Source organism: Gadus macrocephalus, chromosome 14, assembly GCF_031168955.1.
Source record: "Gadus macrocephalus chromosome 14, ASM3116895v1".
Lineage (NCBI taxonomy): Eukaryota > Metazoa > Chordata > Actinopteri > Gadiformes > Gadidae > Gadus > Gadus macrocephalus.
The window spans coordinates 16273264-16289294 of NC_082395.1; the positions used below are offsets into that span (position 1 = coordinate 16273264).

A 16031-nucleotide genomic window follows, 5' to 3' on the forward strand; every position below is an offset into this window, starting at 1 on the left:
TCGTGATTTTCTGTCCAGGATTTGCAGGGCTTCCTTCCAATAATCTGAGATTGGAATCCAGAAACACCTAGTATTAAAACTAATTTGACCAATTTTGAAAAACCCTTTGTTCTGGTTTATTGCAAAAAATAAATGGTCACCGTTTCGTCAAACTTCAGATGGAACCTTTTGGCAATCCCATGACTCTCTTAGAGAAGATGTTTATCCTTTGTCCGGACGAACATAAGTACAAAATAGCTTGACATTTCCTTCATTTATCATGAATTCAGACAGCATAGTGATGGGAGGGAATAGTATGGACGGGCGCTAGGGAATCAAACCCCCTGACCCTGGCCAAAGCTGTACCGGTCGGGCCAGAACGTACCAGGGGCCGCCTTGTGTAAACTACCAGTCACTGGACTGCCACTGAACTGCCTCTAAACACTCCGCAAACAGGTTGTGTCACATAAAAATAGTGGTCATTTTAAGCAAACATGTGACAAAATATTATGACGGATGATGAAAATACGTTAATTAAAATAGCCACACAGCAAGCACACAAGCGTGTGTAATTTGATGAGCGACTATCTGATGCAACACAAGAGGAAATTCGGATTGCCGTCTTTGAACTTTGTGATTCAGGATCGCCTCCGGGCCAGGAAACTGTAACTGATAGTAGCAGGGACTTGTTATTATGTGTTCAGGAAGACACTTGTTGTTTGCAAGCAGGGATCTAAACAAAATAAACTACTCATAATATGACCAAAATACATCACATGAATGTGCAATGTCAACATAAAGTTACTAAAAGAACTGTTCATAGCGTGCTCAAATTGAACTGGATTAAATTGTAAAATGAGTGCACAAATATAGCAATGCATGGTTTGTTCTCCAGTAAAATTGACGACGACGACAAAAAACAATACAATTCAAAATGTATACCATTTTCCGTAAGAATTATTCTGTGTTCATGTGGGTGTGTGTATGGTTTACACATGCATGTCCTCCATGTGCCTGTGCAATGCCTATAAGGATATGGGTGTGAGCAGCTACTAAACTGTCAGTCTGAGCGGTCTATATAAGGCAGTTCTATTCTGACCAGCCATCCTCTGGGGTCCAGTGTAATTGTCAATAGCAGGACAATGCATGCACTATTGCCCCACACATGGTAACATTAATGCCATATAAATAGACTATATTATGCCACCACTTCCTGAGCGTTTGCATGTATTCAGAGCTAAACGAGGAGGTCTACTGAGCGCATGTTATAGCAGAACGGTAGCTGGATTAATTTACTGCGCACATAAAACCCTCATGCAGTCAGACAGGCAGGCTCAAATCCTGTTGTTTTTTAACCCTAACCCTTTTTATAATTATCAATACACAACTACATTCTATGTAGGATATTTTTTTATGAAGATATTGTTTGTATCTTAGTAGTAAAACCTACACCCTTTTTCCATCTCATCCCAATTGAAAGAACTACCAAATCTGAGAAGATTGTGTGGATTATTCCGGTGATAAAAGACTTGAATTTTCCCAACTATTCACAGATACTATAGCTTTCTCTTCCAAAGTCTACACCTCGTTTTTTTAAATAAAATGGACCCAAGAAGGTACGTTTTGGAAAGTGTGATGTAGCCTCGTGCCTATTTGTAGGCCTCCTATAAATAACCGGCAGGCTACCCATGCTCATGTTTGATTGGAGATCGCAGAGCCTGGAGTGAGAGCAGTGCGCTATCTGTCAAGGCACACAAAGGAATATGTGAAGGGTGAGTGAACCAGAGATCCAACATGGGAAGAATCCAATGAACGCAATGCAAGCAGGAGTCGTAGGTAGCAAGGAACTGGGATTTATCCTTTTCTTTTTGAAGTAGCATCCTCTGTCTTGTTTTTCATGTTCTATTGTGTTTGGGAGAACAACACAACGCGAAAAAGTTTGCACCTTTTGTGATATTGTTGTTAGGTTTTGTCAAGTTTGATGTATTTCCTCATGGAATAACAGACTGCTGATTTATTTTCATTTATTTATTTCACTAATGAACATTTAACTTTTCCCTCCTTTTTTTTCAGCCTCAATCTCTGTCTATTCAAGAATATACAAACTATCAGGCACCTAACGCCTCCAAAGGAATTACCCTCCCATCTACAAGACAACACTATACAGTGCGCCTCTCTCTCTCTCTCTCTGTCTCTTGCGTGAGATTGTCCGAGTGAACCTGAATCGGAGCTGAAACACCGGGTCTGGCCGTAAGCATGAGTTCCAGGAGGGTGATGCAGCGCTCCTATTCTGGAGACGGCCGCACGGGCCTCCACAATGCGGATGACGTCAGCGGCCGGCCATCCAGCCGGAGCTACCTCTCTAACGTCAGGCCCGAGAGCAGGTACACACCCAACACTTCAATGGGATACATTGAGGCTCTCAGATTTGTGATAGATAATATTGACGATGAATTCATGAGCTTCTTCCCAAGCAGATTGCAATCCCTCAATTCCAGTAACTCTGCTGTTCCCTCAAAAAACAGCTGCAAATCATAATGTTTTAAAATGCTAAATGAATTTCTGTCAGATAGATGTTCCATGTCGTGTTTGAAATTCGCATTTGTCAAACAACAACAAGGTGCTCCTCACAACATGAATAGTGTGTTGCGTGACGGCTTGCATGGCTGCAACTCCTTCTCGAGCCAGTGTCTTGCTGTGATAGCCTAATTGTGGTAAACATGCAGTGGAGTGTGTGAGGATCCTAACAAGGGCACTGAACCTGCACTAAACCTCGAAAAGCCTCATTTAACATCCGAGCAGATTTAATTTCCGTGCTTATTCCACACATGGACGACATAATTGATTATTGTTCTTCTATTGATGACTATCCGTGTCATGGTGACCCCTGATAACACAGTTCAATAAGAAATGCATTATATCTGACCTGAGAACATGTGAACATTATGTTAACAGGGCTTCATTCACCCTGTAATTACTGCACCAGAAGGTCATGTGTGTGTGTGTGTGCGGCAACGTTTAGAAAATGACTTTTTCTGATGGTTGGTTTCCTCCTCTTCTCGTCATATTTAGCTAACGTGCATTTGTGCATTTCCATGTATTGCCAACACTAGTACATTTTTTGCTTATTTATTTTGTCATTTTGATTCAAAATCTGATTTTCTTATCTAATTATTCTTGGCAGTGCTGATTATTTCGGGACTTGATAGTAGTGAGAGAATGCGCACAGCCAATAGATAGTAGTGACTGAATCGAAGATTAAATAAAGGAACAATTAATAGCTCTCAAATAATGTTTGTAAAATGTAATGTAAAAAAACAAATCTGTCAAGGGACACATTCATATCTCCATATGAATGCTTTGCTTACATGTGACAAGCATCCCTTGTGATGTGTGATGTAATGCCTTGCTAACATGCCTTGCATTCTGCTTCTACTTGCTTCCTTTCTGCCTAGCTCTCCGAGTCACAGGTATTCTCAGTATAGGCCGCCAAGGTATTGTGACTATTGTACCCTCTCTCTATCAATCATACGTCTAGTTCGCTGTCAGCATGAGTGTGAATGTTCTTGAATGAATGCTATGCACTGAAGCGGATTGAATAACATTTCTGTTGACTTCTGAAAGTGTATTCGTTAGTCTATATATTTTTTTATATTTTATAAATGATTACTAGAATCATACAACATCTCACCTCATGGATAAAATGGGAAAAAAAAGTAATAATTGTAATTGTTCTGTTCTGCTTGATCATTGTAGATCATAGATATTCAAAATAGTTACTGATTGAGTGATTGATTGATGGGTTTATGCATGAGAGCTATTGATAGAAGATGCAGAACCATACAGCTACATGTGATGACCCTCTTCAGGAGCACACTGTGCAGTGTGATGGCCCAGTTAGCCGAGGAGACCCAGCCGACCTTCGAGCTCACCTTGAGGTCCAGAGCTGTGTCCGAGAAATGCAAAGTGACCTTTACCTGTGAAGTGAAAGGTAATAGCACAATCTGGCTAGATTTATTTAGATAAAAACATAAAAGTACAAGCTCAACAACAACATAAACAAATATACCATACATGCACAATTGCTTTAGAATGGGTTGCTTTAAAATGTTCCCCCTCATGTTTTGCACCCTAAATGTTGGATATGAGGAATTGTTTATTATTTAGTGAATACTTTTCTTAATCCACTACTTTATACCCATACAGTATGAACAAAATATAAGATCAACTAGTTTACCGACCTATTTAAGTAATCATTAGCAACTGTGATGCATACATTGCATACATTGTGTTAAATACGTTGTATTTTCTACTTCCCTTGTTTGTTTGCATTTTAGGTCACCCTATCCCTGAAGTGATTTGGTATAAAGATGATGTTCAGTTAGATAGATACTGCGGACTGCCCAAGTATGAAATATTCCGCAATGGACCAAATCATTGCCTGCACATTTACAAGTATGTTTTATTCTTTTTCAGACATTCCTTTTGCCGATTTAGAAATATTTACAGGATAGTGTACTGGCTAGGCTGGTTGACTCCCAGGTGAAACGTACTGGCTTCGATACCAATGTCCACAGCCTAACCTGCAGGCATCATTGAGAAAGATGCCTACTTCTTATCTTGCTCATTTCCTGTATCGCAATCGACTCTTTGGATAACAGACTGCTATCATTTCCCTCTGCCAACGTGAAGTTGTTATTGCTGTTGTTGTGGTTGATGACCTGATCTGACCGCTTGTTGTGCTTCCAGCTGTACGGTGGAGGACGCTGCTATATACCAGGCCTCGGCCAGCAACACTAAGGGCATCGTGTCCTGCTCCGGGGTGCTGGAGGTAGGCCTTATGAACGAGTACCTGATCCACCAGCGCTACTTCTCCAAGCTCAAACAGAAGGCTGAGAACCGCCGTAGGGATCTGGAGGGCCGCGAGAACCAGGGTGTCGCCGAGCAGGAGCCCCTCCGGAGCCTCAGCCCAGACCGCTCGCAGAGGAAACGCCGCTCCCCAATGGCGCCCCATTTCAGCGCCCCCGGCTCCATGGAGGTGGTACCGAAACCCACCAGAGAGCGACCTGAAGCTCCAGGGCCAGGGGCTGAGGCTGCGGTGGAGGCCAGGCTGCAGGACTCTACGGCTGGGGCGACGGTGGCGAAGCCTCCCCTGTTGGCCAATGGGGAATCAGTGGCCCCCGCCGTTAACGGACACGGGGGGGTCACGGAGAACGGGGGCAAGGGGGGGAATACTTACCTGTACGACTCTGTGCAGAAGGTTTTCACTCCGCATCAACCCAAAATCCCCTTAGGGGAGAAAAAGATTAAGATGTCAAACAAGGTGGAAGGTGTGAAGGAGAATGCCCTGGGGGAGGGGGTTTCCCAAGATGTGAGCTCAGATGTGCGGGGCTGTGAAACACAAGCCCGCAACGAGCTGGTCAATGCTCAGGGGTTTTCAGAGGAGGCGATGGAGAGCTCCCCTTCCTTCACTGCTCTGGATTCTGCACCTCCAGCAAAACCAGAACCGGGCCAGAAGAGAACAACAGAGGCAGCGTTGAATGTCGATAAAACTCCTTCAAAGAAGGATGAGGTGTCTCTGGATGGAGCTTCGGCCCGTTTAGAGAGACCTAAAAGTGCCGCGCAAAAGCAAAAGCCCGTTGCTAACACACGCTCTGTTGATGTTTCACTTGCTGGATCTCTGCGTAAACATAATGGTGAGCATGGGTCCGAAGGTAAACAAGATAAACTATTATCTCAGGGGAAAGCTGAGCACAGAGATACGAAGAAAACCCATTTGGATTCGAGGTCGCAAAAGTCTCCCCAAGTTTCCCCAGCACATCGACCACCAACACACATAGCAGCTCCCAAACAGCCCTTAAGCAGAAACCAAAAGCAGAAGGACATTAAAGGCGGTGGTGTCACAGCGGTGGATACTGCCATCGGACCCGCAGCGACACAACTTCAAACTCTGAGCACTGCACCGAAATCATGTACTACCGTAAACGTGGAAACCAGTTTGGCGCCGGTCACTCCAATCCAGCCCTCTGAGCCCCCCTCACGCCCAAGACGTCAGGGGACAATGCTGCGGAGGTGTCAGTCGGCAGGGGATGCTGAGGACGCTCTCCGCCAGTCGCCAGGGGAACAGGGATGCAGGAAGGGAACAAACCCTTGCGCGGAGAATGTTTCTGTGTCTGAGCCACAACAGCTGGCCGAGGTGAGTGACCCTGTTTTGCATGAGCTCATGAATTGCTTTGCATTTCGACCACAGGCTAGATCGGTACCACAGGCATCCGATCTCTAAATATAGCTTTTACAAGCTTTCGCACCCACTGTTTGGCAGGAATTGAGTGACGCACACAAACTGGGGGATGCAGGTATAGTTGTATGTTTTGCAGTGCGTTGGTTAATAATATTCAGAAAGATGGAGACTTGGAAGACCCACGCAGTTGCAATATAATAATTAATTTATGTTGTCTTATATAAAGTCTAATGTAATTTAATTTGACGGTCAGTGATCTTCACCGTGATTAATAGGAGCAATTGGTGTCTAATGATGAGCAGAACTGAAGACTTGGAGCCGATTTTGTATCATAATAACATTCATCTAGCGCACCAATTACTCTTGCTGCAGTTGTTTTGTACTCCCATAGCCTACATAGAAATGGAGTATCTATTTTTCATCTACTTTATCACAATATCCCATAGGCCTATTCATTTTTCAATATGAGTAAAGCTATTCAAAAAGGTGCGCTTAGGTGAAAGCCACGACCAGTCTTATGACAACTCACTCCAATCTCTCCATGATTTACTATACGAAAGACCCGTGCACTGCTCATGCAATATTTAACCCAGCCAGATGGATGCCAGACCAGTGGGGGAACAAAAGCTGAGACAGAACAGGTCATGATAGCTGAGTACCACTTAAAATGATTAACATACCACCCTGGCCCCACTGGGACTTAAAATAGTCTTCCCTCTTTACTTTTTCATGAAAAGGCAGAGGTATTTCAAAGACTCATCAGTACAACGGGACGTAGACAGAGAACATGCGTCACATGTTAGTGTACTATACCTGCTACTGAGGGTGTTCATTTACATATTGTCCCTTGAGAGGTGATGTCAGCAGCCTTTACTGCTATTTGAGCTGTCTTTTTTTTACAGAGCACATGGCATTAAACTTAGCCATATTAATGCATACCAACGCTAAAAAATATAATATATATAAAAAAAACATAAATATACCGATATATGTATATCTCTTAAAGCTGCACTATGCTTTTTTTTTTGCTCTAGCCACTTTGCTTTCAAAGTGAAATACTAGGGGCAATAATAGAAGCCATGCCCCCACCATTACCTTCAAAACAATCATTCATCAGATTAAGTATTATAAAACAAATTGGATTTGTGGAAAAATAAGCTATACGAAAAAACAATTTTGTGTGATGTCTGCAATGGAAAAGCGAAGGCAGGGTTAACATAAAAGTCCTTGGAATTATGATTGCATTTCATTCCTTGGATGTCCTGCTTGCACATACAACCAAGCTCTAAAATACTGCATCCATGCGTTAGATGTCTATGCTCACGCTGCCTTGTTTTGCCCTTGCTATGCTGTCGCCACATGCTGTCGCCACGATCATAAACACCTGTGTTTATGCTCACAGTATATCCAGGGATAAGGCGGTACATATTTTCAGCATAGACACATCTCTACTCCCTTTGTCCCTCAAGGTCACACAGGCCCAGGCACAGCCAAACCAGACCGATGCACCTCCCGGCCTCAAACCGCCAGCCCCCCCACGCCCCGTGGCCGCACCCCCTCCACGAAGGACTCCGTCAGAAGAGCCTGGGGTGGCAGGAGGGCAGAAGCACATTGCGCACCACCCTGTCCCGGGGACAAGGCGGACCGCGAGGGATCATTCCAGAGGATCAAGTGAACGCAATTCAGTCCCTTTTACAGACCCAGCGACGTTCCAGGACAAAAGTTTGGGCAATGGGCAGAGCAGCCTAGGGTGTAGCGTGTCCCATGCCATCCAACATCCAGGCGAGTCAGCTGTTAAAACAGAGGAGGGGTTAGACGGACCGCTGGAGGGTGAGGTTGATGGGCACCAGGCAGGTACGTCGCCAGTATGTGAGGAGCGTCGGGCTCTGGGCCAGAGGAAAGTCGAGATGGAAGTTGATGTTGTTGTTGCCCTGAAGGAAAAGGAAAAAGCACAAATAGGAGCCACTCTAGATGACGGCCAAAAGGAAACTGTTTCCATTGCACACGCAGGTGTTTCTCACGCTGAAATGAAAGATGAACCTGTGATAAAATCCAGAGTTGAGACCCATCCAATGACGCACAAAACCAACATAACTGGTTTTGACACCCGCAATCAACAAGTTACAATGGAACTAAGAAGTATAAATGTCCCAAACACAAGCGTATCTGAACAACAAATTAACCCCCTAAAGGAATCCCACAAACCTGAACCTAATGTTCTTTCAGTCGCTGAAATTATGAGATCTCAGATAAAGGCCCTTGACTCCAAGATGTCAAATCCATCTACAGATGAGACAAGTTCAGCTTCAGCGGATTCCATTGCCGCCACTCCAATTTTTGCTTTGTCAACCAAAAAAGAAGCAGCTAAAAAGACAGTTCCAGACTTAAGAGAGGAACCTAAAAAGGTACATGATATAGAGAGGGCATTAACGATTGAAGTGGAAGAGAAAATAGAGACAAAGCCCCCAGACCAACCCCTGAAACCCAGTCCCCCTACTACTGAAGCCGTAGCCTCTTTTAATGTCCCTCCACAGGGAGAAGACAATGCAACGGTACAGGATTTGGAGAAGACAGTGGAAATAGATCAGAGAGTAGAGGCAATTCCTGGTTCCCCTCCTGCGGTACTAGACCCTGCGGCAGAACAGTTTGGATTGGAACCTAGAAGAAATCCTACAGAGTGTTCACCAGAGCCACCCCAGACTCCCACTGCCCCGAGTACTGAAGTTCTAACCTCTTCAACGAAAGGAGACGACATTGTGAAGGGACTTGATGTGGAGAGCACAGAAGAAATAGAAGGCGGTGGTGTCACAGCGGTGGATACTGCCATCGGACCCGCAGTGACAGAACTTCAAACTCTGAGCACTGCACCGAAATCATGTACTACCGTAAACATGGCAACCAATTTTCCGCTGGTTTTTCCAATCAAGCCCTCGGAGAGAGTAGAGGCCACACCTGTTTCCACTCCTGCGGTACGAGACACTACGGCAAAACAGTTTGGATTGCAACCTAGTATAAACCTTAAAGAGTGTTCACCAGAGCAACCCCAGACACCCACTGCCCCGAGTACTGAAGTGCTAACCTCTAACTCTTTAACTAGAGGAGAAGATATTGTGAAAGGACTTGATGTGGAGAGCACAAAAGAGATGGAACCGAAAACTGACCCAAATTCTGTTTCTACGCCTGAGGTACCAGATATCACATTGAAACTGTTTGAAACACCACCAGGAATTCATCAACAAACAACAACAGGGTGTACGGCCAACCCAGCCCTGACTCCCACCACTCCAGCTATCCCCCCAGAAGCTATCCTCTCTTTCAGCATCCCGCCCATAACTGTGATTGACACAGAGAGCTTCGCAGACACTGGCAACACTTATAGCAGCATGGAAAATGAAGATATAGTGGACACAGGCCATGAATGTGGAACCCCATCTCCAGTTTCATCGGGAAATATAACTGACGCACCCCCTGCTGGCGCTACGGATCTCAATACCACAATTACATGTTCTTTTAATGCTTCTCTGGGGGGAGGGAACTGCAAAGCACTTACAGAGTCAAATTTGTCTGTTACCATGACTCAGGAACATAGGAAGCCTCCCTCAAGTGTGGAGACAGGGATTGACACTGCAGAGTTGTGTTGTACAGGAGACTCTAGTGAGATAATTGGTCCTTCCTTAGAACATCACAGTCCCCAACACTTGGTACTGGTACAAGGTACTGATGAAGGATTTAAACAGATCCCACATCCGGAACTTCAACTTAACATTGAAAGTAATTTGAAAAGCATGCCTGTACTTTCTATGACATGTGTTGACGCGCAGAAGATACCTGAGCTTAATAGAAGCAGTGTAGAGACCAAACAAGTGATTGACTCTCAGCAGGAGAGGAACCTCTCCATCATTGAGCCATCAACGACGGCGATAGCCCCTCAGATGTCTTCTTTGAACGATGAAGCCCCCCTACAGGAGGTTAAGAGCGATGCTCCGACCTTCTCTTCGGCTACCCCAAAGGAACTGGCCTTGGGAGCGCGACGAAAAATCCTAATCCCCAAACCGAAAACGGTCGAGGACAATCCGACTAGCCCAAAAGCCGTTGACAGGGAACTTCAGAGCGAGGAAGTTCTCCCAAAGCCCAGCAAGTTGCTCCCGGGTGCTGCGACTCTCTCCGTACCCCCTAGTCCGTCTCAGCAATCTCTCTTAGCTGTTGAGCCCATCGGCCAGCGGACTCCGCCAGTGAGGAGGCGGTCACCGCTGTTGAGCAGGAAGTCGGTGGCTCAGGAGACCCCAGAAGGGGGAAAGGAATCCCTGCAGCAGCCCCAGGCCCAAAGGAGTGGGGAGAAGTCTGCAGAGAAGGAAAAGCCTGACCCGTTCAAAGGTAAAACGCTTCATTCAAAACATCCTCTGATAACCTATCTCAACCTCACCTTTCTTTAATTTGTCATGTTTGATGAGTAGTTTGGCATTGTTTGTCGAGGGAAGCCTCTCTGATAAGAGATCCATACAAATCCAGTATAATAAACATAGCGCTATGCATCCCTTGGGCCACTAATATTATGATTAAATAATTTCATTTAATTAAATAAGCCACTGTTAGTCAGTGCCGCTTTCTTTGGCCAGGTCTCACTGGAACCCCAGACAGCAGGAGCCCCCTGCTTGTTAGTTTTGGCACGGCCGCTACCAACGCCAGGATATAGACGAGACACGGATAGGATTCCCTCTGTCGTTTTTAGGAGAGCAGAGAATGTGAAACACAGTAAGGTTCAGATGTAACACGCCATGGGGGGGCCTGTATTCCCCTTTTAGCTCCTCAGGTCATCCGTAAGATTAGAGGTGAGAGCTTCTCGGATGCCTCCGGACACCTGAAACTGTGGTGCCAGTTCTTCAATGTCCTGAGCGACTCTGTTATCAGCTGGTATAGGGACGATGTGGAGGTAGTTCAGGTGAATCGAAGGTGAGTCCAAAATAGCAAAATAAAATATGGAACCATTCGAATTTATCATTGAAAAAAAGCCTATTAATAATGTTTTACACCCATTCATTTCTATGAATCAATTTGTTTTAGTGAATTTGGATATTAGGGATTGGCAAAATTAAGATTGGTGTTCATTTCTGCTTGTTTGTGTATAGTGCAGGAGATGAGACCCCAGTAAACCTTGCTATTGTCCAAGCATCTAAGAGAGACTGCGGGGTTTATGGGTGCAAGATCACCAACGACCATGGCACCGACATCACCGACCTCCTGCTGAGTGCAGAAAGTAGGTATTACATCACGGTACTATTATAGCATTGATAATGATGATCCAACTGTATAGTATGAATAGCACTTAACAGCTGCAGCGTAGTTTGAACTCTGTCTATTTGTATTGCAGTCCTTGGGGGGATGCGGCTGCGTGAGGACCTGGGTGGTAAGATATTTTGCAAACTTTTTCACAACAGACGTCACTTAAGCTAGTTTTCCTTGCACTTTGTATCCATGTGTATATAGAGCATGGCATGAACACTTCCAGGATCCGGGCTTTGATTCCCACTGTGCCCTTTGAATGCATTCACAGTAATACGTCCACCAAAAGGCTTTTATTTATGTACTTAATATTTGTTGAACCATTTGTAATAATAAATAACAATGTATACCTATACCGGTAACTCTGTCGTTTCTGAAACCTATATAAAGAGGCACTTCAATACAAAACAGGGAAACACAAAGAGTGAAGATTAAACAGACTGCATCAAGCCATTTGAATACATTGAACGTATCTCTAAATCTCTCATACTCTGACCCTGGGTTCTGTGTAGTGGGAGAGGAGATTGAGATGACTCCGCTCCTGTTGAATAAGGGCGTCGCCGACAGCGGGGTGTGGGGCAACAAGTTCTTTGGGCGTGTCATGGTGCAGGAGTCTCATATTGGAGGTGGCTGTTCCCGCAAAACCTGGAGAGCCAAGGTGGTCTACGGCCTGGAGCCTGTGTTTGAGTCCGGCACCACTTGTGTGATAAAAATGTGCAACCGGATCGCCTATGGAGGCAAAGGAGAGGCCCAACTCACAGAGAGGAATGTGGAAATGGAGAGACAGGCAAGTACATCGTGACAATGAAAATGTGAGCTGCTGGTGGAGAGATACACAATAACAATGACGTTATTGGGAAGTCAAGTCAACAATTAACAAAGGAAAATTAGGACTTTGACACAGACAAAACAACTCCATAGATTGGCATGACAAGATGTCATCCTAGGTTAAGGAAAGGGAAAGAAAACTTTATGGTACCCAAACCTAACACTGATATCAACATTATACCATCCTTACACAACTAACTTATAGTTTATTACTAAATTAATTAATTAATTATATTTCAGCATCACTGAGGTAAAACATATTAAGATATTCTCATTTATGATAAATGTATCTTTACAATTCTTATCTTCCATGTTGTACAAAAACAGAGATGTAGAATTCAGAGTCTGGCTCGGGAATATTGTAAGATCTTCTCTGCGGAGTCAAGAGTGGTTGAAAACTTTGGTCCGTGCCTTGAGTGAGTATAGGATTCGGACCACCTGATGGATCCGCCAATATACAGCACGATGCGTGATTACATTCCAACCGCATCCCTGCCTCACTCGGTTGCCCCAGGGTCATCCCAGTCTACCTGATGTACCGGCCAGCCAACACCGTGCCCTACGCCACAGTGGAGACAGACCTGAAGGGGGTCTACCTGAAGCACTGTAAGCTGAGTGCAGGGAACGGGCTAGTCTCCAGGACTGGCTCCGAGGTGGAGCTGAAATGCTGTGCTCTGCAGCACTGGATCCATCAGTGGACCAACGGGAACCTGCTTTTCACTCAGCTGGAGGGTAAGACATTGAGCTTAGATCTCCTCATCGTCTCAGCTCAGTAGACTGTAATGGCACTGTTGGGATAAATGGCTGCAAAGCAGTCTTTCTCCCCTCTAGTATAGCATTAGTTTATTCTGTGGGAGGATCATTTTGCTAAACTTAAATGTTGACTCCTTCTAATAAGGGTGATTGACCATACAATAACATCTAACCAATTGAAAGTTGAATTTATGTATTTATGTTATATATGAAATTTGATTATTTTGCAGGTGTGGACAATAAACTCACCAATGTTGGAATATCAATCAAATCAACTGGGTTGGTATACATGCTACTCACATATAAAATCTACACATTGACAGCATTTCACATGCTAACGAAAACCAGCAAAGCTTCATCAAGTGATGTTTTATTTGTGGTAATGTTGTGATTACAAATTTTTGTAGCTAATACTAATATCCCACCAGATGACATTGCGGTCTTTTGCCGATACAATATCCTAGCAGATGACGCTCAGTGTTGTTTTTCCTACTGCAGGTATCAGGGCCTGTCAGCCGTCGGGAATCCGGACCTCTTGGAGCAGTTTGTGTCCCAGCACCAGTGTAACTACTACTGTGGACTGCTGGGCCTTAGGTCCCTGAAGCCCACAGACTCTCTGCAGACGCCGTCCTCCAAGTCCAGGGGCTCCAAAAGCCCCCTGCTGCAACGCAAGACGGCGGCTGGCACACACAGCCCTGGGACAGCCAGGAGAGCGGCCGTCAGCCCCCGGCTACCCAGGAAGGCTGACGGGGAACAGGATAGGAGCAAGAGTCCTATGAAAGCAAAAGAGGATAGCCCCTCAAACATAACGAGTTAATAGCAGCCTCCATAAGTCTCTCACCTCTCGGGAGATCCTAATGAGAGGATCGTGAAGTGCTGGTTGTGCAGAAGAGAACCAGATCTCAGGCCAGTAGGCTGGTGGATGTGTGGGTGCAGATCCCTACTGCTAGGAAGAGGAGGTGCACCCGTTTCCTTGAGCTTTATCCCCCCTAAAGGGGGTTGAGAGGAGAATAATTAACTTATTAAGGATGTTTACTAAACCTGGGTACCTTATTGGCACTCAAACAACATTTAAAATGATCACCAGAAAACCACACAAAAGAATGGCATAGATTGTTATCCTGATTTCACCAAAGGTCAAAAATAATTGAAATTAACTTTTGTAGTAATTCAAATGTCAAACTATTAATTAAAATGTAATGAAATAAAAGAATAATGTTCGATGAGAAGTGCTGTATACATCACTCAACACAATTCAGATAGACACAATATCATTTAATTGAATAAGGCTCCCAGCATTGGGAGTCTACAATGTTGAATCACTCTTAGATATAAATATAATATAATTATATAATATAAAATATAGGTTCATCATATAGTAGTAGTTCGTCTATATGTAGAAACACATACAGCATTGTTTTTCTATGAATCAAGTTTTTTTCAATGTACAATATTTGTGTTTATTTATGCATAAACCACTGATGCAGGGACTCCTTCCTGTAAAAGGTCAAATTGGTCAACTCAATTAAACACCTGAATCATGAATGAACAAACAAGTTTGACCGTTAAAGGCAAAAGACAATGTGTAAACTATCGAGAGTGTCTCCACTGTGTCAGCTGTGATGACGTTCAAGCCACCGAAACGCGTCACAAGCTGTTAACAATGGAAGAGAACACATGACAGTTGACTTCAACCAGAAGGCTAAGGCTTTAATTACACTCATTTTCCCACCCCCTACCCATCGGGAGTAGAGATTCAAGATTTCGGAAGACAAATTAGTAATTTGTAGAGTAGGGCTTGAGATGTTATTGCTGCTAAACCAGAATATTTTTGCCTGCTTTTTTTTTTTCTATTACCAAACTAAAACCAGGGCGGTTACTAATTTCAGCTATTTGACACAGTTACAATTTTCATTGATTGATGTTTGAAGATTTTTAATTTCTCCAAAATAATAACAATTGTGGACAATGGTTGAGATATAGATAGAGCAAACTATTACCTTGGTTGGTCAGATTAAAAAATGTGTACGTTCAAGTTAGCTGATTGTACATTTGGTTCAAAGACACACACGTTATTTTGTATGGAAATACCTCTGAATCTCCATCTCCGTTGACACAGTCAGTATGAATTTGAAACACATTTGTCTGAACAGATTCAAAGAATCAAAATGAGACATTCTGTATTAATCTTTACAGATTGGTTCAGTGCGTAAGAGGAAAATGAATGACTGAATCAGGCAAAAAATAGAGAGGGGGTTATGCATTTTCCAAGCTCTTCATGTCTTGATAGGCAGCTCTGGTCAGATGTAATGAAGAGCTCTGAATGTGTTTAATGGGAGAAAACTGAGAATTAACACTCATGTCATACAGTAGCCAGTTGTCTAATGAAAGATCTGGTCCATGTGCAGCCTGGCTTTAATTATTCAATGTCATTCAATGAAGGATAGAGAAGTCCAAGGGCCTTCGGTGGTATTAGGCTACATCAGGATTGTTATTATTTAAGGTACCAACCTTTTAAAAATGGTGTTTATAAGAAATATGGTTTTGATTATTTATTTTTAACTTGCAAGTGAGGTTTTAAATCAGATCATCTCTGCCTTGTTTACTCATCTAAAGGTAATTTACATCTTATTTATATATATATATTTTATATATTAATCGACTTGATGTTAAAACTGGAACATGTTTCAAACAGGTGCCGAAAGATTAACACGATTATCAGATTATCTTGTAATCGGGTAGAGAGGTAGCATAACGACTCAAAACCCTAGGATTTAACTGGGTCATGCATACACTTGGAAACATCAATTTACAATTTAGATTGTGCTCCCAGAGAAGTTACATTTCATTCAAAGAACTAAATCCATGCAGAAGTATTTCTTGCAACATCTGTCCTGTATGATTTACCTACTTTCTTTGGAGGTTATGGAACTACGTAAAGGCACAGATT

At 43.6% G+C, this 16031-nt stretch overlaps 1 protein-coding gene across 5 annotated transcripts; it reads left to right on the top strand.

Moving 5' to 3' along the window:
• The first annotated feature begins 1404 nt into the window (after nt 1-1404).
• On the top strand, nt 1405-14310 carry alpk3b (alpha-kinase 3b). Of its 5 annotated transcripts, none has more exons than XM_060071117.1 (15): nt 1405-1815; nt 2053-2363; nt 3435-3473; nt 3849-3970; nt 4317-4434; nt 4729-6175; nt 7690-10594; nt 11023-11170; nt 11347-11474; nt 11589-11624; nt 12013-12287; nt 12656-12744; nt 12843-13060; nt 13312-13360; nt 13580-14310. In XM_060071117.1, exons 2-15 carry the CDS (start codon nt 2236-2238, stop codon nt 13896-13898), a joined length of 6021 nt encoding a protein of 2006 aa, XP_059927100.1. In that variant the 5' UTR covers nt 1405-1815; nt 2053-2235; the 3' UTR covers nt 13899-14310. The 5 variants fall into 5 exon arrangements, with proteins under 5 accessions (XP_059927100.1, XP_059927103.1, XP_059927102.1 ...); XM_060071120.1 differs by having other exon boundaries at nt 2184-2363; XM_060071119.1 differs by having other exon boundaries at nt 1405-1811.
• The last annotated feature ends 1721 nt before the right edge of the window (nt 14311-16031 follow it).

Coding starts and splice junctions, on each gene's coding strand:
- alpk3b (XM_060071117.1), top strand. CDS start 2,236: ATGAGTTCCAGGAGGGTGATGCAGCGCTCCTATTCTGGAGACGGCCGC. Junction 2,364..3,434: donor AACGTCAGGCCCGAGAGCAG/GTACACACCCAA, acceptor CTTTCTGCCTAG/CTCTCCGAGTCACAGGTATT. Junction 11,625..12,012: donor GCTGCGTGAGGACCTGGGTG/GTAAGATATTTT, acceptor GGTTCTGTGTAG/TGGGAGAGGAGATTGAGATG.